The 23,547-nt window shown below is 38.9% G+C and overlaps 1 protein-coding gene across 8 annotated transcripts in view; it reads left to right on the top strand.

The window, feature by feature from the left end:
- Window positions 1-23,547, top strand: part of SLC20A2 (solute carrier family 20 member 2) — a 74,404-nt gene that overhangs the window by 26,942 nt on the left and 23,915 nt on the right. For 3 of the 8 annotated variants that reach the window (XM_063131657.1, XM_063131649.1, XM_063131667.1), the window contains exons 1-4: window positions 2,418-2,681; window positions 13,000-13,555; window positions 21,051-21,191; window positions 23,187-23,272. In XM_063131657.1, the coding sequence (XP_062987727.1) occupies window positions 13,267-13,555; window positions 21,051-21,191; window positions 23,187-23,272 (516 nt within the window). In that variant the 5' untranslated portion in view covers window positions 2,418-2,681; window positions 13,000-13,266. Of the gene's footprint in view, window positions 1-2,417; window positions 2,682-12,999; window positions 13,556-21,050; window positions 21,192-23,186; window positions 23,273-23,547 lie in introns of those variants that run through there. The other 5 variants (XM_063131633.1, XM_063131619.1, XM_063131626.1 and 2 more) reach the window with 3 other exon arrangements.

Raw genomic sequence — 23,547 nt, 5'->3', positions numbered from 1 at the left:
ATTTGTTTTTATTTTGCCTGTACATGTAGTAATTTTAGGGATAAAGCTAACCCTTGATATCTGTTGTGTGTGGGAACTTTTTCAGAGTCTTCCCACAATACTGCTATTAAAGGACTAAATGGATTCATGTGGCTAGAGGTTGTTTTGATTGGTTAGAATTAAACACATCCTTTCAAACCAAACAAATGTACTTTTTCTAGTAATATAGTCCCTTGTGATTGTTGGTTCAATCACTGGATTTAATAACCAGATGGATGAGTTGAGGCTTGCGGGAATTTAGAACCAGGACAGGGCTTTCTCACTCTTTAAATGGAAGGATGACTTCATTTAAGGATTTATTGTGAGTAGTGAAATGCTGAAGAATTGTTTTCAACTCTTGTCAGGCTGACGCTCAAGGTCTGTAGAAAAATCATTATAGGAAACTACATTTCCATGAAAAACACTGTTATAGCTTAAACCATTGATCTTCAGTTAGTGGCTTGGGACACTACCTAAGGTGGCTTTTTAAAGAATGCAATTTCAAAGGTGCACTTCAGTATCGCTGCAGGCAGCAACATATGATCCTGGGGTACATATCTTAGACTGAGTGTTGCTTCCAGCCTGAGTTGCAGTGAGCCATTCCAGATACAAGTCCCAGAATTCCATGTGTTTTTTCTAGAGGATGCAGATGCATCTCCACTTGTATCCATCTTGCCCATACGCGTGAGGAAGCGTCCTGCAGGAAATATAATGGCAACAGACAGACTTTGGGCAGAGGGAAGAGAAAAATCAGTAGAGAGCCACATATATCATCATTCAGATTCAGATTCCATGTTACAGGTGGATTGAACATATGGCCTCCTCCCATATGTACCTACCCGGACCTTAAGATCATCTACAGGGGGCCTTCTCCATGAGCCCCTGCCAAAGGAAGTGAGGCAGGTGGCTACTAGGAGGAGGGCTTTCTCCGCTGTGGCACCCCGGTTGTGGAACGAGCTCCCCAGAGAGGTCCGCTTGGCGCCTACACTGTACTGCTTTCGTCGCCAGCTGAAGACCTTTTTATTCACTCAGTATTTTAACACTTAATTTTAACTTAAATTTAAATTTTACTGTTTTAACTCTGTATTTTAATCCTATATCAACTTTGCTGTGTGGTTTTATCCTGGTTGCGCTTTTTATACTGTATTTCGTAATTGTGTTTTAAACTGTTGGGTGTTTTACTGTGGTTTTAATTTTTGTGAACCGCCCAGAGAGCTTCGGCTATTGGGCGGTATAAAAATGTAATAAATAAATAAATTGAAAGTCTGTCTGTCCCCCAAGTTTGCGAAGGTTGAAGGACACGGCCTGAAAATTGCATAGTTATGGTAGACATGAGCGATAGTTCTGCCGGAGTTCTCTTGCTCAAGAGTCTCTTTGAATTTAGATTCATTTTTCTCACATAATGCTTGCAGCGTGAGGTATAAAGCAGCCTTCCCTAACCTATGCTGGCTGGTGGCTGCTGCGAATTGTAGAGTGCTAACAGGTTGGGAGAGGCTGGTGTAAAACATTCCAATCATGAGAGGAGGGCAGTTTCCATACGCAGAAGGGCAGCTTTGGATCGAGACCAAAAAGAACAAAGGATGTTTTTGTTGTTTCTTCCATGAATATGCTCTGACTTGTGTGCCTCTTTTGGGTTTGTTTAACTATAGAAAGCAGTACAGTTGAAGTCATGTTATGGCATGTAGTATTTTGTTAATGTTTTAACTTCATTTTTGATACAATAAATGTGTGCCTGATTGTTCCTAGGTTAATTTGGATAACACAGTCAGTTTGTTCTGAAATTGCCAGTTGCTGCTTATGAAAATAACCAAGGTAAATAATATACAGGGATAGCTAAAAACGATATTCACTTGCTAGATTTCCAGTTTGTATTAAGACTCATTGGCACAGCTTTTAAACTCAATGTAACGTGGCATAGTGAGTGCTTTAGGAACAAAGGCAGGATTTTATAATCCCGTTTACATGTTCATTTTAATATTTCCACCTTATATTAAATTGGAAGGATTTCGACTGTTTAAATTCAGAAGTTTGTAACATGCCTGTCTGAACGTTATGTAGGCACATGTTCTCTAAGCCATGTGTGTGCAACATGTGTAAATCCATACAAGACAATGCAAGCACTACTCAGCTTATTTTTCTACATATGTAGTTTGGGTATATAATGGATGAATAGTCTCAAATACTAAGCTGCTAGTGTTTGTGAAAAGGGAACTTTTAAAAACTTACACCTAGAGACAACACAAATTCCCCCCTTGTAGCCATGCCTTTTCTGGCAGGGTGAGAGAAAACTGGGATGGACTAACAGGACCGCTTTTTAAATTACCTTTATTTGGATTGGTTTAACTCATGTCATCATGACACTGTGCTGTGTTTTAGTATCCACCCTCAGGAGTGCCCTGTTAAGAGGAGGCATATTTTCACCTTGAGTATAAATTCCTGGTTGATGCTCATGAGTGTTGTCTTGCATTGCGGTTCTGTCTGTGTGTTTTATCTGGAGGTTAAGTTGTACAGTTCACTTTGCTTGTGATCTCTGCTCCTGAGGTGTGACTGCTGAATATGATAGGGTATCTATTTTAAACATTAGGAATGTATTTGTGACCAGCAAGGCAGAGTTGCTCAAAGAATTAACCGGGCTTCTCTTTGAAACAGCTTGGAAGCACTGAGTGAGTTTTAAAATGTTTTTCTTTCTTGATGAAAATAATTTTGAAGTTTTAAAATATGTACATCTCTCTGTTGTGGGAGTGGAGAAGAGTGAAGGCTTGGCTCTGGCAAGTTTCCGGTGACATGATAGTTGATAACATCTCCCTCCTTGGGAAAAGTATTTTAAATTATTAACAAAAAAATAAACGTAGCTGTTAGGAAGGAAATATGGTCCTGTACTTTGAATTTGGCAAACTTAATTTAAGTCAACCATCACTTGCTTCTTAGTACACAGTAAAAGTTATTCCAGCAGCATATACATGCGTGTAATCTCATGTATTTAAGAAATTGGAATTCTTTCTCTTTGTATCAGTAGGAAAATGTACATATATTAAGAGGATGGAGGTCTAATTATTCAATGGAGTGTGGGAAGAATCTTGGCAGTATAAGTAAATAAAGGAAGGCATTGGTTTGGATGATTTTATAATTGAAGGTAGTAGATGCCAGTATGAGTTATTGAAATACAACATACAGTGTTTGTCTGCAAGATGGCTTGCAATTAAACAAGCTATATAAGGATGTGTAGACAAACTAGGATTTGGTATGTGAAGTGTAACCCTTTTATGTAACTGATATTTATTTTAAAATGGTTAAGGCATTATTTACTTCCTGGAATATATATCTTTCATCATTCTTGTTACAACCTTTGTGCATCTAATTTTAGAACCATATAGGGATGTAATTTGCCTCGAACTATGTTAATTATCCTGCCTGCCATGACAAGATCTGTTAAATTTTAAATACTTTTGTGACTTTGACCTCTGGAAGGGGGGATATATACTAGGTCAGACTTGATTCCCAGATAATTTTTAAAAACTAACAAACATTTTCTATAAGTACTGTCTGTGTATAAGCATTAAGGGTTACATACAAGGGTTATATACAATTGCTGCCAAGTAGTCTGCTGTTCTAAATGAAAATTGTTCCTGTGAATTAGAGAAAAAGTCTGTCTTATGACCCAGTTTGATTGCTTTATAGCAAGTTCTGTTTGGTTACAGGTTAACAGTGGAAGGATAATCCTGCAGGGTTCTTTTTGTTTGTTTGGGGTGGGTGTGGGGTATGTGCAAATTTTGTATCATTTGTCTCTTGGTTCGAAAGCACAAATATTTTTCAGTGGGCTTCTAGGTGAAAAAGAGGAAAACTAAACTTTACTAGTTGGCTCTATTGTCCCTAGATAGCTAGTGTGTTCAGAGGCTATTTAATTTTCCTTGGGGTAAAAGTAACTGTTCTGTAGGGTAAGTGCCTTCTGGCCTAATATTGAAGGGGTTGAGATCCTCCAGCATGGTGGAATGCTGTGCATGCTGGAATAAATCTTTCTCAATTGCTGGCAAAGTACTGACAGTAATTAATCTGTTACATGAAAACAAGCTCTATAACTCAGCAGGGTTTGCCCTGAATTCTGTCAGAGGAAATTTAAGGATAACCCATTAGTATTCCCTTAGTATTCGCTTAATTCCTTTTGTGTACAGTTTTCTGCTTTGGCTGACAATAAACTGCAGTTTTCTTTGACTTTGAACGTGGCTCTCCAAACATCTTGTTTGACCCTTCAGTCTTATTTTCTGATATTACCTTTCCCTCATATATACTGTTTGGGTCCAAATTTCCATTTTGGTTGGATGATAGTTTTACCTTTCCTAAATTTCTAGAAATCTTTCCATTGTGTTTCTCTCTTTAATTAAGGGACTTTTCTACTTAGCTTCTGATTTTTTAAAACCATTGAGGTTGGCACCTGCTTAATGTTTCCTGATCTCTGACAGTATTATTTCTTTGAATAATGCCAAAAATTGAAAGTATTAAAAAATCGAGTCCTTATCCAAAGGCTTATAATCTAGGTAACACAAAAGAAAAGGGAGAAAGACTGATTTGCTTATGAGATAATATAAAACTGCTAAAACATGGGGGCAGTATTATGAGTTGATGTGGAATCCTCTTCTCTCTCTCTCTCTCTCTCTCTCTCTCTCTCTCTCTCTCTTTAAATCTGCAGGTGGACTCGGGCTGACTGATGTCATTGCAGGAATAATAATAAGAATCTTCAATGGATTTTCATAAAACCAAATTAATTGTTTGGCTGTATAAACTCTATTGTAGATCTATGTTGTTGGATAGACAAAGGCATCTGGAATTGTATTGGGGTGCCTTTGCATGAGAGTGTGAAGGGTAGTCCTTCTGAAAAACATTTCATTTGACATAGTCTTTATATTGGATTTGTGTAGTGCATAACGAGAGGTCTTCAATGTGAAGCTGTTATTTAAGGTTAATTAAATTGGAACTGAAACTTACATTGCTGTTCTTATTAGTCTTCTCAAGACCCCTGACCTTTGTGGTCTTTTGTGAAGATAAGCCTTAAAAAGTATAATAATGACAACAACAATAATAAATATTATATGCAAACTTTTCCACCCTGGTGCCCTCCACATATGTTGGACTACAATTAAGAACATAAGAAGTGCCCTGCTGGATCAGACCAAGGGTCCATCTAGTCTAGCACTTTATTCACACAGTGGCCAACCAGCCATCAGCCAGGGACCAACGAGGCAGGACATGGTGCAACAGCACCCTCCCACCCATGTTCCCCAGCAACTGGTGCCCACAGGCTTACTGCCTCGAATACTGGAGATAGCACACAACCTTCAGGGTTAGTAGCCATTGATAGCCTTTGCCTCCAGGAATTTATCCAACCCCCTTTAAAAGCCATCCAAATTGGTGGCCATCACTACATCTTATGGTAGTGAGTTCCATAATTTAACTCTGCACTGTGTGAAGAAGTACTTTCTTTTATTTGTCCTGGATCTCCCACCTATCAGCTTCATGGGATGACCCTGGGTTCTAGTATTTTGAGAGGCGGAGAAAAATGTCTACCTGTCCACATTGTCCAAATCATGCATAATTTGTACACCTCTATCATGTCTCCCCTTAGCCTCCTTTTTTCCAAGCTAAACAATCGCAGTTGATGAAACCTTACCTCATAGGGGAGATGCTCCAGCCCTGTAATCATTTTAGTTGCCCTTTTCTGCACTTTTTCCAGTTTTATAATATCCTTTTTAATAATAATAATAACAACAACAATAACAATAATTTATTTCTTACCCACCTCTCCATTCTGATCGAGGTGAGGAACAACAATAAACAATAAAATACATAATACTCAATTAAAACATAATATACATTGTTAAAAACATCCTAAAAGCATCTTTTTTAACTGTGGTGACCAGAACTGTACACAGCATTCTAAGTGTGTTTGCACCATAGATTTGTATAAGGGTAGTATGATACTGGCTGTTTTATTCTCAATTCCTTTTCTTATAATGCCTAACATGGAGTTTGCCTTCTTTACATTGGCTGCACGCTGGGTGGACATTTTCATTGATCTGTTCACCACAACCCCAAGATCTCTTTCTTCTTTGGTCACTGCCAGCTCAGATACCATTAGGTTATACTTGAAGTTGGGTTTTTTTGCCCCAACATGCATCACCTTACACTTGCTTACATTGAACCACATCTGCCATTTGGATCCCCACTCTATCAGCTTGGAGAGATCCCTTTGGAGCTCTTCACAATCTTTTTGTGTTTTAACCACCTTAAATAATTTGGTGTCGTTGGCAAACTTGGCCACTTCACTGCTCACTCCGAATTCCAGATCATTTATGAACAAGTTGAAAAGAATTGGTCCCAATACCGATCCCTGTGGGACCCCACTATTTACTTCCTTCCATCGGGAGAATTGACCATTTAATCCTACTCTCTGTTTTCTGTTCTCTAAGCAGTTACTGATCCATAAGAGGACCTCTCCTCATATTCCATGACTGCTAAGTTTGTTCAGGAGTCTTTGATGGGGGATTTTATCAAAAGCCTTTTGGAAATCCAAGTAAACATTTGTAAAACAACAACAACATTAGTTTTGGGGCCCTGCATTGTCACCCACAGCACTTCCGTTTAGATGCTCTAGTCTACTTGACACAATTCTCTAGTCTACTTGACACAATCTAGGTTGATAAATCCATATAATACCATATTTCTTCAATTCTAAGACACCATCGATTGTAAGACGCACACTAATTTCAGTACCACCAACAGAAAAAAAGCTTTGATTCTAAGAAATAATAAATGCACCCGCAATTCTAAGACACACCCTATTTTTAGAGATGTTTATATGGGGGAAAAAGTGTGTCTTAGAATCAAAGAAATACAGTATTGCTGTGCTTTCATGGTGGATTGGACTTCACAGCTGGCTAGTAGAAACTGATGTTTGACTTCCAAACCTAGACATAATGTTCATTAATTTAAAGTGGTCCTCAAAAATTATATTGCTTATCCTAAAATCAATTCAGTCTTTCAAACAGCTCATACGTCCTTCTTTTTTGTCCTTGGCCTACAACTCTGAGAGGCTGTCACATGCTGGAAACATGAAGGATTGCATAGGACCAAGACCATTCGGCAACACGGATCCCCCTTTGTTCTTTAACAACATCTCTTGTCTGTGGTTTCACTGCACATCAGCTTTGGGAAAGCATTGCTCTTCTCTACACTTCCTTTGCTAGAATCTTATAGGGGTCCATGTAAAATCTTTCATTGGATCAGTCTGTTTAAAATCAGCAGATTTCAAAGCTTCTTTTCCATTGATTGTCAAACCGACATCTATTTCCCAAGTTGTTTTCAGGGAGTCCACAGATTACTCTGAATAACTTTTCGAAGATATAATCTATTGTCATGCTGTTTAACATGGTAGTAATATCTAAAAAGGAGGCATGCAACCTTCAAGTTTGCAGAGGCCACTTCGGATTTTTCATTGAGATTTGAAGACCACCAACTGAGATTCAAAATAGTAGCTCAGGATAGAGCCAGATACAAAATGGCGACTCCGAGCCATAGGCAATTAAATAATTCACCCTATGAGTCATACAACTGGGATAATCTACATGGTACAAGTATAGATCTGCATCTGAGTTACTGCAGATGAGGGATTTTATTTTTAGAGTTTTTAGATTATATAGATAATAATAATGCTGTAAAAGGTCAGGCAGACTTATGATTGGCCCAGGCCAAGTAGCCCCGGTGACAGGGAAGGCTTTAAGGAGGGATTCTGTGGCAGAGCAGGTGGCCTGTTCTGGTTACAGGAAGAACTCTGGGTCCATTGGGGAAAGAGTTCAAGGAGCGAGTGAGTGAGAATTCTAGGCAAGGTACCACTAGTGAGTAATTTTTGGTTACCACAGGGAAAGGCGTAGGAGTGATATGAGGAATCCTTCCTGCGTGAGTAGTGGAAAAGGCCAGGAGTAGGCCAAAACCAGAAGACCTGTGAGACTGAGCTCCAGGAAGCAGATCGAAGCTCTGTCAAAAGGAGTTTGGAATTTGGAGGAGGTATTCAGGAGAAGCACAATGTGATACCTATTCCTTTATCCCCATATAAGAACAAATGAAGCATATCTATCTTGATCCCAGTGTAAGGAGGAGGTGCAGGCAAGAATTCTCAGATGTAGTCCGTGCATACAATAATTTTCACATGCGGCCCCCATGGATCCTTGTATGGGACAACAGCAGGGCCGCCAACATCACACCTGCACCAAGCCCCATAAACCATTTGGTGCCTCTGCAAAGCTAACTTACAGGGGCACGGGCACCAAGGGTACTCCTCACCCAGGACACTATTTATCCTTGGGCCAGCCTCGATAGCAGTATTTATTGTCCGTTGGTTTGTTTACTCAATGCTACTAATCTTTGTTTCCTAATCGTATATTCTCCCCCCCCCCCCAGGATTGAAGACTTCTGTTTAATTCTTTTTAAAGAATGAAACAGAATTTGTGCAATGACTGATGAAGTCCCTATTTTGTCAAACAGCTGTGGAACAACTGGGGTTGTGGGGAAAACCCTTCTTTCTGAAAATAAAACAAATTGGCACAAAAATGTTAACATGCCTGTGTTTGAATGCATAAATTTTGACAGATTGATCTTAGACAAAAGGTACTGGTGATAAGGCAGAAGGGGAATGGAAATGTCTGCCTCAAAGGATATACATTTGTTGAGAAAGTTTAGTAACTCTTTATTAAGGCATTATCTTCCATGTGAAAGAACTACCATGAAGAAGAGGATGCAGAGTGATACAGGATTTATACCAGGTCCTTGCACTATTTTCATTGACAGTATATTGGCGACATTGCTGAACTTGCTGGGTCCAGAACAGTTGGTTTTTCTGTATTTGAAAGTATGTTTTTGCCACTAGATTAGCCACCCAGCTTCAGCTCTGTATTTTGTTTGGTAGATCCTTTATTTAGTAAATCCATTAGGCAGATGAAGATAATGTGTTTTGCATCGCTCTTCCAGGTGCCTGGCATGCGGCAGGCTCAGTGTGTCAGCCAATTCCAGGACAGGATCTCATGTCTACCTTGTATCACTGAAGGCACATCAGCTTCTTCTGCAGTTTTTGTGTGTTCTGGCAGTAATACTAGCCACAATTGTTAGCAGTTGGTTATGACTGAATTATAGCACAGGATCTCCAAAAGCAGGTCTATGACATTACATTGCTAATAAATACTGTTATTAAGATATTTCTTTGTCTTGGGCATATTCTTGTTCAGTTCTTGGCTAATCTCTGATGCATTCAATTGGCTGCTCCTGTGGCAGAACAACATCCTGTCCTTTCTCTTATGCTTTGTACTGCCGGGTTAATTCTCCAGGCCTTTTCAGGACAGAAGCATCTGTCATCAGCTTTCTTTGCCTTTCCAAGGCCTGCTGCTGGGACACTGTTTCAGTTCTCCCTTGTGGTGTGCCCTACAAGTTGGCCCTATTTCCGCTGAATGAGGACAGAACCTAGATGGAAGCTCTATGCTTATTGCTGGCCTAAGAAGACAAAAACAGTTTGAAAACATTTATATTGGATTTTATTTTTCCAGTTTAGTGATATAGGGTGCCACTTTAAAAAAAAAAATTTGGATTAATATAACAAAGGTAGCCATGCTGGTTCATGAAGGGGGGGGGGGAACACCACCCACAAAATTCCACAAAATTGTGCAAGCTTTTCAGTTCTCCAGAACTCTTAATCAGGTTTGATGGTACAAAAGCATGGTAGAAATGCCATCAATTTTGTAGGATTTTGGATGGTATGTGGATTTTGGATTGAAATGAAATCTGAACGTTATATAAACGTCTTTCATTCAGTATTCATAAAATATAACCATTCAATTAAAATACAGTACATAAATTAAAAAGCAATTAATTTCAGCAATACTAAAAAACGTTCCAAAATATAAATGCTTTTAACGTGTTCTTTAACGTTTCCCCACACCTATAAAACACTCTTTCCTGGGGGAGAGTGTTCCATTGATGTGGGGGACTTCCTAATAGGCTTCATACCGCCTGTTGTCTTTTGCTTTGAATTGCTGGTAGGATCGGTATATGCAGCTTGTTTTTATTCTCCACTGGATCTGTTCCTGGTTTCAGTATGCTTTGTTGTGCCGTTTGCTCCCTTTTAGGTCTCTTTGCAGTCCAAATCAAGGGATTGGCCACTTGTTTTCAGGATAGCCTTTAGTGCTAAATGTATGATGACACTTAAAGCACTGCAATAAATGACTCTGATGCAAAGTAAGAAAAAGCAGTTTCAAAAAACAATTTTGTGGAGTTTGGAATAATGGGAGAAGTGGACTTTTCTACTGCTACCTTTCAGTGAACTGGAGTAAGGATAATATTAATGCAAACTCAGTTACCAAGATCATGAATACAAGAATAGGTTTATAAATCATATGGATCCTGTTTTAGGCACATGCAACTTTGCTGGTGGAAATGGTCACCTCTCCATAGCAGCTCCTCAAAAATGCTGCACACATAGCCAGAGAACCCTGCTGAATAGGGTAGGTGTTAGGGGCAGTGCTGAGGGACAAGGCCCTCAGAACAATCAGAAGCGCCTGTAAGTGCTCATTGGTAGTGCCGCTGCCCAGTTTTCAGGGATCCTTTCCCTGCTGTACCACAGCCTACCCCATTCAGTAGCATCTCCTGACCCTGCAACTTTTAAAAAAAAGATTTTAAAAAAAGATTGAAGTATGGACTAGAGATGAAAAACCACAGAGATACGTGAAGTATAAAGTCTGGATTTGCTAAATTGTATCTATCAAACAGCTTGGGGTTTTTTTTTCCATATCAACCCCATTAGCTAGGAGGGTTATGTTGCTCTTTCCAACTCAGCAATTGTGAGATTTAAATCTTAATTTTCTTTACAGTGAGGCTAGGTTTCAGGAGCCAAATATGCTAAACTGCTGTGTTGCAGTTTTTAACATGAAGAATTCTCTGAAAAGTATTCTAACTTCAGGTATGTTTCATAGAAATAGCAACCATGAAAATGTTGGGTAGGCACACTGTTCTCTTTCCTTGGTTTTGACTCTAGTTTTGTACTATTTGCAGAGCATTTTGTGTGCAGAAGTGACATGGTAGACTCATTCTGGTTCTGAGGTAATGCCAAACCATGATTTGATACTGCATGGTTCCTTCCCTTGCATTCTCAGATTTCCTTCCTTAGTTCTGGATTCTTGGCAAACAGAAAGAGGGTGGCGTGGGCACAAACCATCACCTGATTATATATTGCAGTTTTAAATTTGTTGTACACTTATTGTATTTTTATGGTTTTAATTGTACACTGCCCGGAGAGCCTTGGCTATCAGGCAGTATAAAAATGTAATAAATAAATTCATTTGGCTCTGCCTCTGAACCAGTTGAGTGTGTCTAAAAGGATTATAATCAGATGTACTAAACCATTGTTGAATGGAGAAAACAGGCTCTGATAGAGAAGCAGCACATATTTTTAGTGTTAGGATGGGAGGAGGATTATCTGTTAGCACAAACAAGATGAGGCTGAACCAACTAAATAAGCTGTCCAAATTACTAAGTATTGAGTCAGATTTTTTAAAAGGTAGAAGGTATCCATCCCCAAGTGTAGTTTCATGAATTTTAGCTTTGCCAAACAAAACAAAGCTGAACACGTAACTGAAGGATTAAATAGAAACTAAGAAAACAGTTGTATGTTCTCATAATGAAAAACCTGCAGCCAAGTGAATGATTTAGATTCCCTTCAATAATTGAACTATGATGCTAGAATGGTAGTGATATATGTGCCAGTTCATTCATATTTTGTAGTATTATATGCTTGTATGGTGGTGAGAGTAGCTATTATTGGAGGGTTAAGGGCTACAGTCAGTGGCAAGCATATGCCGTGATATAATGTGATTCTGCAGGAATTTAGGAAGTGTGTCAAGAGTGGCACTGGGTGCAGAATTTTAGCTTTCATTAACAGCATCCCCCGCCCCCCTGTCGCCATGTTTCAGCTTTTATGGTGCAAAGATGCTCCTGAAAGAGTGTAGACCAAGCCTGCTGAAATTTGAGAAGCCAGAGAGTTGGATTAGTAAAGTGTTTGATGGTTAAACGTGCATGTTCAGTGCCCGAGATAGCTCTTTGCTTCTTTCCTTTGACTAGCAAAACCAGAAAAGATTGTGTCCAGCGTATATAATTTATTTAGGTTACACAATCTAGTTTATTTTGGAATAGAGTATGGATTGCCTGAGTACTGAACTTTACTAGTGCAAACCTATGTATGTTTACTCAGATATAAATTCCGTTATAACTAATGGGGCTTACTTCCTAGTTTGTGTGTGTTAGAATTGTAATCGGAATCTCTCTTTAGCAAGGAATGCATACAACTTTGAGCCCCAAATTTGAGGATGGGGCACACACATGGCTTTGTAACACTACTGATTTCAAAATACTGTAGCTGTGTTCAGTAACATTTACCTTATTGAAGTAGTTAGTTTGGAAAGTAAATATATGATGCACAGCTTTCAACTTTTTGAAAAGCGTAGATGGACTAACTTCAATGTCTTTTTTTTTTTACTAGAATCTCTGTGGTCCACCAATATGTGCTATGTTTACAAAGCACATGTAGTTTACAACAACACTGACTAGTTATGCTTTAACTGATTGTAAGTAGGCTTCCTTGCTAAAGAATGTCTGCTTACTACACTGTTTCTTTCAACCAATCCCAGTAACCAAAGGGCAGAAGAACTGCTGTCTACTTTCTCCCAACCCCTGTGTTGTTTTAAGGTCAATACAGGCAGCAATAATAAATAACAGTGTTTGGGGGAATAAGCTTCCCGCTATTTCTAAACTGACTCTGATAATTGTGTCTGTGTTTATTGTTTTAAGTGTTGCATATCATTTTTAGATTCCATTAGTCAACTTAAGCCTGTTAATTTAAGCTATTTGTGATTTTGTAGGGTGCTCATCCTATTTTTCCCCTCTCTATTGCAGGAGAGATTACTACAGCTGTAACACTATTGAAGAAAAATATGGAATGGGTTTCAATGGTGACTGAATCCAGCCAAACGAACAGTATTGACAGTAGCTTGAAAATCACCAGTTAGCAGTTTCTTCACGCTCCAACACTACACAGCACTTTCCAGAGAGACCTCATTGTGTGCAAGAAATCCGCTTTACAAATCTGCCTCAGTACCCTACAGCTTTGTCTCATTAAATACTTACAAAGGCGAAACTTATCTACAGGAGCACTTGGGAAAAATGGCATTGGAAGAATACATGTGGATGGTCATTGTGGGTTTTATCATTGCTTTTATCTTGGCATTCTCCGTTGGGGCAAATGATGTTGCCAATTCTTTTGGTACTGCTGTGGGCTCTGGTGTAGTTACTTTGCGCCAGGCCTGCATTCTTGCTTCAATATTTGAAACTACTGGTTCGGTCTTGCTAGGAGCAAAAGTAGGTGAAACTATTCGTAAAGGTATCATTGATGTAAACCTGTACAACAACACTGTAGATCGACTAATGGCAGGAGAAGTCAGTGCAATGGTTGGTAAGTAACTTTGTTTTTAAAAGTATTTGATTAGCTATCCTTACCTTCTTCAAAGAAGTGTATCTGTGTGCTTTTCCAATCCTCTTGGTCATGTTTCCTAATTCCAAACAGAGTAATCCGGTATGTCTCAGACATTCACTTTTCTGTATGTGCACATTTGCTATTATGGGCTGTTGAAGTTGATGTTTTGGACTTCAACTCCCATCAACCCTAGGGAGTTGAAGTCACAATTGCTAGGTGTTGCAGTACCAGACATTTGGAGGACACCAGGTTGGAGAAGACTGGAATAGACGTTTACCCTAATTGACTGATCAGCAATGTTAAGATGTCAGGAGCAGACCCTAGCATCAGGTTTTCTGTACAGATTCCCCCTTGCTGTTTTTATTACTACCAGCCTTAATTGCAGTTTGATGCCAATGAGGTTCTGTTTAACCAAGATTTCAAATCAGGATTTGAAGCTGGTTAAGAGAGAACCTGGTTGGCATTTACTATAGTCAAAATCAGTTCTGATGTACCACTTAACCATGACCAAGGTGAAAGAGAATTCTTAATCCCATTGCCTCTTTCCAATCCTTAACCCATGTTAAAATATTAAGGATGTTAATATCTGCACTGGCTATTAGTATGGCTTCCGTTCATTTACTACTTGAATATAAATACAGCTTGTTTTTCCTAGAATTTAGGATACTACTACAATGATAAAAATGATATTATATTGGTGTGAGAGAAAATCACTTATAGGAAATAACTGTATGGATAAATGTGTGACATTTGTTGCCTTCTGAAATGATTAATTCCAAAATAATGTTGTCTGTTCTCTCTTTTTTATTAATATTAAATTATATGTTTGGGATTATTTCAGAAGGAATTTATTTTTTATTTGATTTTGTATTTTTGTGATGTAATTGTGAATTATTTTATTTATTGTTTATTTATTAATTACATTTCTATACCGCCCAATAGCTGGAGCTCTCTGGGCGGTTCACAAAAAAAAGTTTAAAAAAGAGAGAGAGAGAGAGATAATTGTATGTGCAGTGTATGAAATTTTAAGCTATTAATATAAGTGCTTATTTTGTGAAGGGTGTTAGTATAATAGTATGCAAGAATAGAAATAACTATATGAAATGTTATACTATGTTAATAATATGCCATTTGTAGTCCTATAACATATTTGAAAAGAATGGAAACTTACAATGAATTCCTTTTGTTTGTAAATGTATGAGATGCAACATAAGATAAAAATATTTCCAGAACAATGGGAATGGTTATGAACAATCCAGAGAGCTCTGGCTATTGGGTGGTATAGAAATACAATAAATAAAATAAAAATAAAATAAAAAGGGCTGATAGACCTACTTTTATATGTCCATAGTAACATTAAAAGGTGCAAAAATGCTGTCTTGACTAGTTTCCTTCCATAGATTTACTAAAGATACAGCGCTGGAAATATTATTTTATAAATATTTTTTTAAAAAAAGTTCAAGAGCAAATTAATAACCATAGCTCATAGTCTCAGTATGCTAGAATCTTGAGAGATGTCTACTGTGCCAACAGCAGCCATGGAGGGGAAGGAGTGAAGAATATAAGAGTTGAGTAGTACACTGCCTAAGCCTTATTTATCTGGACCTAGTACAAACTTATAACAACCCCCCTACACATACACACACACACACTCAAGAATGTGTCCTGAAAATGGTAGATTGATCGTTAGATCTTCGTTTAAGCTCCTTATATTTCTCTGTGCCTAATTTGCATTTGTAGTTGGATTATACTCCGATGACAAATGTCTTTCAGACACTGCTTCTTATCAGTTCAGTTCTTCTATGTCCTTTGGAAACTAGAGGCCTAACTCATTGTCCAGGTTTGCACAATTATATTTCATCTTATTAAACTGAAACAGGCACAAAAGGCCTGTGCACACAGCCCCTTTTACTTCTCCCTTTGTGTAAGCTGTGATTAAATCAGGAAACCAGTAATTAACCATACTTCCCTGTTTTGCCTGAACTGAGAAAGTATGGCTACCATGGTTTGAAGTTGGTTTAATATTCTGGCTTGTTCTGAAGCTGATAGCCATAGTTTCTTGGTTCAAATGGCATAGAAAACTATAGTTAAATAGAGCCTTTCTGGTTTAATCATGGCTCATGCAGTGGAGCTAAACAACCCATTGTTTAAGTCAAGAAACTATGGGTTAACTAGTAGGTTGTTTAGCCCTAAACAACCCAGCTGTCCAGTTTTGGGTGACAAGCTAAGCAACCTACAAAGGAGCAGATCATGGATTGCTAAGTATAAGTGGAAAAAGCAGGTGTGCTGCAGCCAGCCAGTCTGCTCTCTCCTACTTATAACCTGACAGCCCATGGCCTGTTGTGTTGTGCAAATCAGGTCTGCTGCAAATCAAATTCCACGCTAAGTTGGCTCTTTCTTCCTCTGCATAGGAAATGCCAGCTGAAACTTTGGTGCACTTTTCTTGATAGTATACATCACACAGAACGACACACCTTTAGCTGTATTTCTCTCTAGAGTTTCCTCTACAGGCACGGTCTCTCCCTGATTGAGAAGAAGGGCAATGTTGGCAGCTTACTTTTAAGTATGTTGCTTGCTCTGTTTTAACAGTGCTTCATTTTGGCTTCATCAAATCTCAAAAAATTATGAACACCTAAATATATATGGAGAATTAAAATTGCATAAACATCCTTAGGCATGACCTACAATTCAGCTTAATTTCCCCACCTCATGGTAATGGCTTTGTAGTCTAGCTTAGGCTCCCCTGAACCTCTGAGTCTGGGTAAAGTATCTTCTTTTTTTCTCCACTCTCCTAAGTTTGGGTCATGGAGGAAAACTCATGCACCTCCACTCTTTCCTTCTTTCTATCCCTGTAATGTACACTTCTAATCAAACTGTTCTCATGATGTAGCCATACACGTACTCTGGATTTTAGGAAAGCTGATTTTAATAAACTCAGAACTATAATAAGTAAGGTCCCGTGGCAAGGGAGCCTAATGAGAAAAGGAGTGCAGGATGGGTGGGCGTATTTAAAAAATGAAATTTTAAAGGCACAGTTACAAACAGTTCCAACAAGGAGAAAAGATAGAAGACAACAGAGGAAACAAATGTGGCTCCACAAAAAGCTTAGAGATGACCTGAAAACAAAAAGGGATACATATAGGAAGTGGAAGGAAGGCCAGGCTACAAAAGAAGAGTACAGACAAGTGGCGCAGAAGTGCCGAAATGGCGTCAGGAAGGCTAAAGCTGTGAATGAGCTGAGATTAGCGAGGGATGCTAAAAGCAACAAAAAGGCTTTCTTCAGATATGTGAGTAGTAAAAGACAGAGGAAAGAAATGGTGGTTCAACTGCTTAATGAGGATGGCAAATTGATAACAGACGACAAAGAAAAGGCTGAAATGCTCAATTCCTACTTTGCCTCGGTCTTCTCCCAAAAGCGGGTCTACGACCCCCCTGGAAAAAGTGAAGCAGAAGTTGAGGGGGCAGGATTGCAGTTTGAGATTGATAAACAAATAGTCAAAGAACACCTAATTTCCTTGAATGAGTTTAAATCTCCAGGGCCCGATGAACTGCATCCAAGAGTAATGAAGGAGCTAGCAGAAGAACTCTCAGAACCCTTGTCTATTATCTTTGCAAAATCATGGAAGATGGGTGAGGTGCCGGACGACTGGAGGAGGGCTAATGTCCCTATCTTCAAAAAGGGCAAAAGAGGAACCTGGGAACTACAGACCAGTCAGTCTGACATCCATCCCTGGGAAAATTCTGGAGCAGATTATAAAGAAGTCAATCTGTAAACACCTTGAAATCAATGCAGTGATTACTAGAAGCCAACATGGATTTGTCAGGAACAAATCCTGTCAGACTAATTTGATCTCATTTTTTGATAGGATAACCTCCCTTGTGGACTGTGGGAATGCTGTGGATGTCATATATCTTGACTTCAGCAAAGCTTTTGACAAAGTACCACATGACATTCTGATTAACAAACTAGCTAAAAGTGGGCTAGATGGAACAACTATTAGGTGGATCCACAGCTGGCTACAGAATCGGACTCAAAGAGTACTTATCAATGGAACCTTCTCAAACTGGGGAGAGGCAACGAGTGGGCTCAGTCCCAGTGCTCTTCAACATTTTTATTAATGATTTGGACGAGGAGGTGCAGGGAACGCTGATCAAATTTGCAGATGACACAAAATTGGGTGGGATAGCTAATACCCTGGAAGACAGAAACAAACTTCAAAGTGATCTTGATAGGCTGGAGTGCTGGGCTGAAAACAACAGAATGAAATTTAATAGGGATAAATGCCAAGTTCTACATTTAGGGAATAGAAACCAAATGCACAGTTACAAGATGGGGGACACTTGTCTCAGCAATACTACAAACGAGAAAGATCTTGGAATTGTTGTAGATCACAAGCTGAATATGAGCCAACAGTGCGATATGGCTGCAAGAAAGGCAAATGCTATTTTGGGCTGCATTAATAGAAGTATAGCTTCCAAATCACGTGAGGTACTGGTTCCTCTCTATTCGGCCCTGGTTAGGCCTCATCTACAGTATTGTGTCCAGTTCTGGGCTCCACAATTCAAGAAGGACGCAGACAAGCTGGAGCGTGTTCAGAAGAGGGCAACCAGGATGATCAGAGGTCTAGAAACAAAGCCCTATGAAGAGAGACTGAAAGAACTGGGCATGTTTAGCCTGGAGAAGAGAAGATTGAGGGGAGACATGATAGCACTCTTCAAATACTTAAAAGGCTGTCACACGGAGGAGGGCCAGGATCTCTTCTCGATCCTCCCAGAGTGCAGGACACGGAATAATGGGCTCAAGTTAAAGGAAGCCAGATTCCGGCTGGACATCAGGAAAAACTTCCTAACTGTTAGAGCAGTGCGACGGTGGAATCAGTTACCTAGGGAGGTTGTGGGCTCTCCCACACTAGAGGCCTTCAAGAGGCAGCTGGACAACCATCTGTCAGGGATGCTTTAAGGTGGATTCCTGCATTGAGCAGGGGGTTGGACTCGATGGCCTTGTAGGCCCCTTCCAACTCTGCTATTCTATGATTCTATGATTCTATGAAATCAAGTGAATTGCATTGGGGTACTTACTCTGCTAGCTTGGTACTGGAACATCTATTAAATAATAACTAAGAACAGTCATATTCACAAGGGGTCAGTTTGCTCAATTCATTAAGATAGAAATTTGGACCCTGACATTATAAGACGGAGGACAGTGGGACACTCTTGGGACCTTGAACTGTGTGTCTTATTTGGCCTTGCAAATAAAGAAGCTGGGATATTTGTATACCCCTTGCTACACGCACCAGAGTAGCCTCACCTGCTAGAGCTCCATTGCTGCATCAAATTACTTTCCTTTATCTCTCTCCACCCAAAACTGTCTAAAGACAGGAAGAGCAGCTGCTGTTACACAGCTCTATTAAGGGTGCTAAGTCTTCACAGGGAAGAGAAATATATACTCTCGCTCTCGCTCTCTGCCCTCTGTTACAACCACAATTTTAAAAACGTATCATGTATAGTTGCTACGTTTGCGATTGTGTGAATTTTCATCAGTGTTTTGTAGGCATCGAACCAATGCAGTTGCAAATAAAACCAAAACAATATTCGTATGCCTTGAATAACATATTTATTCTGAAATAACATTTTAGCTTTAAACAATAATCTGTTGTAGTAAACATAGAATTTAATTACATTGTTTCATAACTGGTCAAATATCCAGCCCTAACTTCCATATATAAAGCAGTCTTTTAGATGAATGCCAGAACAATGTGATTTGCTTATGATTAATCTGTACATTACCAATTTATTTATCTTTTTTTAAAAAAACTTTTTCTGGCACTCTGACCAAGTGACAAATTAAGGTGCACTTGTATAGCAGTGATGTGTAGTGATGTGTAGTGATATACTTGTAAAGAGAACTTCCCTTTTTCATTTTTAAGAGGGAGTCCATTGCAGGCAGTGTGTGGAATATGTAAGAGTATTTGAAGGAAAGGCATGGCTGAACTAATGTTGGATAGCTGAGACCCTCTTGTTGTTCTGTGCTTTAATCCCAACATAAACTGAGCAGGCTTGGACAGTACTGAAGCAAGAGTCTCAGTTGATGCCTGCTGTAACAGTCAGGAAGACGGTCTTAACAATGTCTATGTTATTTAAGCTCTGTGGCTGCCAAAATGAACTTTTTAATCAGTTCATCCATGTGTCTTAGCTTCTAAACGGCATTCCTCTTGAAGGTCCCAAGGTTGCTAAGTTCGTCTATTTTTAGCCTAAAATAAGTCAGTCAAACGCTATAAATGACACAGCAGGTGATCTCAATTTTAGGCTGGGGTGGGGGCATTCTACTAGGGTTAGAAAAGTGATGTGCCAGGAAAGATTAGTTTTACTTGTTGGCTTCCTAAAGAAGTTGCTTGTGGTGCTAATGGCTCATTTTAAAGTAGAATAGGTTGGCTCTCCTGGGAGGGAAATTTGATCATGGCTTTACTGCTTTTAAAGTAATAAATCATTGCTCGGCTCAGCTTGGTATTTATAAATGTCTTGCCCTGTGACATCATGTAAATAATTAATTTGGAATGCCTCAGTAGGGACTTCATACAAAACTTGACATTGAAGGCTGGGCACTTTTCTGATTGATGTTGGCACCTTGTGGACGCAGATACTGACATTCTCTGCCTAATCCATTAAGTGTACCCTGTGACCTACAAAGTTAAATTCAACAGTCATGTGTGCATCCCAGTGGGCTCCTGCCCTTCAACATTTGCCACACGTGCTGGTCCCTTTGCCCAAAGTGTGTTGTGGTTTGAAAGGGGGCTGGCCTTATCGTTAAAAAAATGATTTCCCAGCTTTTTTGCATTCAGTTCAACCGTAACTCATGGGCCATTTTAGGTTCTGTTACTAATCTATAAAAAGAAGACAGCCCATGCCTACAGACTTATAATCTACAAAGAGATGATATAGAGCTAGTATTGAGAGGTGCGGAGAAATAAAATTAATAAACCAGTTTATTTGATTATATTCCTGAAATGTGAAGAGGTCAGGTATATTCTCTGAATTATTACAGTTTTTCTGGCAAAAGATCCAGTCCAGATTGTTCTAAGTTGCTATTCCTTGTCCTGTTGTTGAGTTTTAAAATTTGGAATGTAGTGAAAGATAGAGTAGCCGGCTGCCTTAAAGAGTGTTCCACCTCTGTATTACATTAAAATGCATTAAATAGGGCAGAGGTTCATTAAGGCAAAAAACGTTATGTAATTTAAACAGTCTAGATTTACTGGAAATACAATTTGTAACAAAGTAAGCAGATGCATTGCTGGAGAAAGCTGGTATTTGAGCTCTGTAACTTCAGTTCTGTTGCTGTCCATGAACGAAAACACGGTAAACAGCTTATGATAGGTTGGGAAATGGGTGCTTTCAAACAAGAAGGCTAACATGTTGTAAAAAGTGTTTGATCATTATTGCTCATACTACCTTCCCCCACCCCATTTTTAAATTTCAGGATCTGCTGTTTGGCAGCTAATAGCATCGTTCTTGAAGCTCCCAATATCTGGAACTCATTGCATTGTGGGTGCCACCATTGGATTCTCATTAGTTGCAATTGGTACAAAAGGAGTCCAGTGGATGGAACTTGTCAAGATTGGTAATCATATTTTCTTTTATTTATAAAGATTTGTGCACAATGATTGAAATACACAGTGATTGAAAAGAGCATTCTACAAGCTTGATCTTATAATAGTATATGTTTATTCAAAAACTACAATAGATAATCTTGCAAGCCATTGTTTTGCAATTCCAATTTGGAGGGCTTCCTCAAACTATAGTTTTCCAGTTTGAACCTAATAGCAAACTATGGTTTGATTAGATCCAGATATAATGTATTAAGCTCTACTGGAAGGAGACGTGTGGATGGAAGGATGAATGCTTGAGACCATGGAAGTCTATGTTCCAAGCCTGTGTGATGATACCATCAGAACAAGGATTAGGCTATGACAATAAGAAAAAGCTTTACAACTTGGAGCCTAATTGCTAAACCACACTTTGGAAAGCTCCCCTCTTCTACCCATATTTAGGCCTAGTTCAGATGAAGTTTTCTTGGAAGTGCATCTCCACTAAGCCATGGTTTTTTTTAATAAATAAATAAATCATGGTTTCCAAGCCATCATGATTAGCTCTAACTATAATTAACTTGAATTCAGATGTCATGGCAAATCATAAAAGGGGGTTAAGGAGCATGCAAGTGCTCAGAAGTGTAGTTTGGAAATCAGATTCCGGGATGTCTGAATTGAGCCATTGTATATTGATGTGGGGATAGTATTCTTAGTTTTGTTTTACCCTGCTTATGGAATTGTAACACTACATAAACCTCACCTTCAACCACTCTGCTTTCAAAGCTTGTAGTGATTTCCAAAACTGTAAACTAGATTTTATTATTTTTTTATTATTTATTTATTTATTTATTTATTTATTTATATAGCACCATCAATGTACATGGTGCTGTACAGAGTAAAACAGTAAATAGCAAGACCCTGCCTCATAGGCTTACATTCTAATAAAATCATAATAAAACAATGAGGGGAAGAGAATGCAAACAGGCACAGGGTAGGGTAAACAGGCACTGGGTAGGGTAAAACTAACAGTATAAAGTCAGAACAAAATCAAGTTTTAAAAGCTTTAGGAAAAAGTTTTTAGCTGAGCTTTAAAAGCTGCGGTTGAACTTGTAGTTCTCAAATGTTCTGGAAGAGCGTTCCAGGCATAAGGGGCAGCAGAAGAAAATGGACGAAGCCGAGCAAGGGAAGTAGATGCAATGTGTTTGTGCTGAAAGACAAAGAAAATTTGATAGGATATCTAAAGTTATGGAAAGTTTTTTGGATGTCTCTCCAGCAAAATGGTAGGTTGGGGTCCTTCCAAAGTACTCTATGTTGCTGTATCACCACCACCAATAATGCTGATAGAAGTAGTTGGTGTTAGATGAGCATTAGGGATAGGTTTCCCCACTCCATTCAAAAGAATCTTTTTTTCTTTTAACAGCCACACAGAGCTGGATTGGATACAATTGTCTTTAAAGACTTGAGTTTTCATTGCAGATTAGAACTTCTGTAATTTCCTAATGTAGGTTGGGGCTTGCAAAAGAGCTCTGCAGAGGTTTAAATATATGTTCTTACTATAGGTATCAAAGTAACTATATTTTTTCTCATGGACAAAGTTGTCTACAGTTGGTCCCAAGACTGGGTTGAATGTTTAGTTCATTCTGTTGAGCTTTTTCATGATTTTTTTCAAAATCAACTTCTGGGGGTGTTGATTCTGACTTTCATTGATAGCTGTTAAGGCAGTTTTGCAAGGCTTTGGGGAAAAAAGATCCCTGCAATAATCTAGCTAAAATTAAGCACTTTTGAGTTCCACTGATTTATGAGAAAGTGATATAGATGCACTCTTAACACTCCCCTTGAAATCAACGAGACTTAAATGTGCCTTCCTTCAGCTGAATTGTATCACCCTTTCCTTTTTTTAAAGATGGTGAGCCCGAGTTCTACAAGTCAGGATTAAGACAACATAAAATTTCATTGTCAAAAGATTAGTGTTCTTTTATTATGGTGGGATTTTCCACTTATTGAACGTTGTTTTTGTTTCTATTCAGTTGCTTCTTGGTTTATCTCCCCGCTATTATCTGGTATGATGTCTGGTGTGCTGTTTCTGCTGATTAGATACTTCATCTTAAACAAGGTTAGTGGCTGAACTGGCACTCCCTGTTCTTGCTGTTGAGACGGTAACGTACAGGACAAATGCACTTTGCTGCCCCTCTTTACCCATACAGCTTTCACCAACATAGTCATAAGGCACTCCAAAAGCTGCCATATCTGTTCGGCATTTAATGGATGCTCATGTGTCTGAGCTTCCATAGTTTCTATCTAAAGTCTACAGGAGGTGCATGTATTTAGCAAGTTTCCCAATTTTGTTCAAGAATGGCTAATTTGTTTCAGGCTAAAATGCATGATATT

Source organism: Elgaria multicarinata, chromosome 1 (assembly GCF_023053635.1).
Source record: "Elgaria multicarinata webbii isolate HBS135686 ecotype San Diego chromosome 1, rElgMul1.1.pri, whole genome shotgun sequence".
NCBI classification, from domain to species: domain Eukaryota; kingdom Metazoa; phylum Chordata; class Lepidosauria; order Squamata; family Anguidae; genus Elgaria; species Elgaria multicarinata.
The sequence above is the reverse complement of the archived record's forward strand: the minus strand, read 5'-3'. Positions and strand labels throughout refer to the sequence as shown.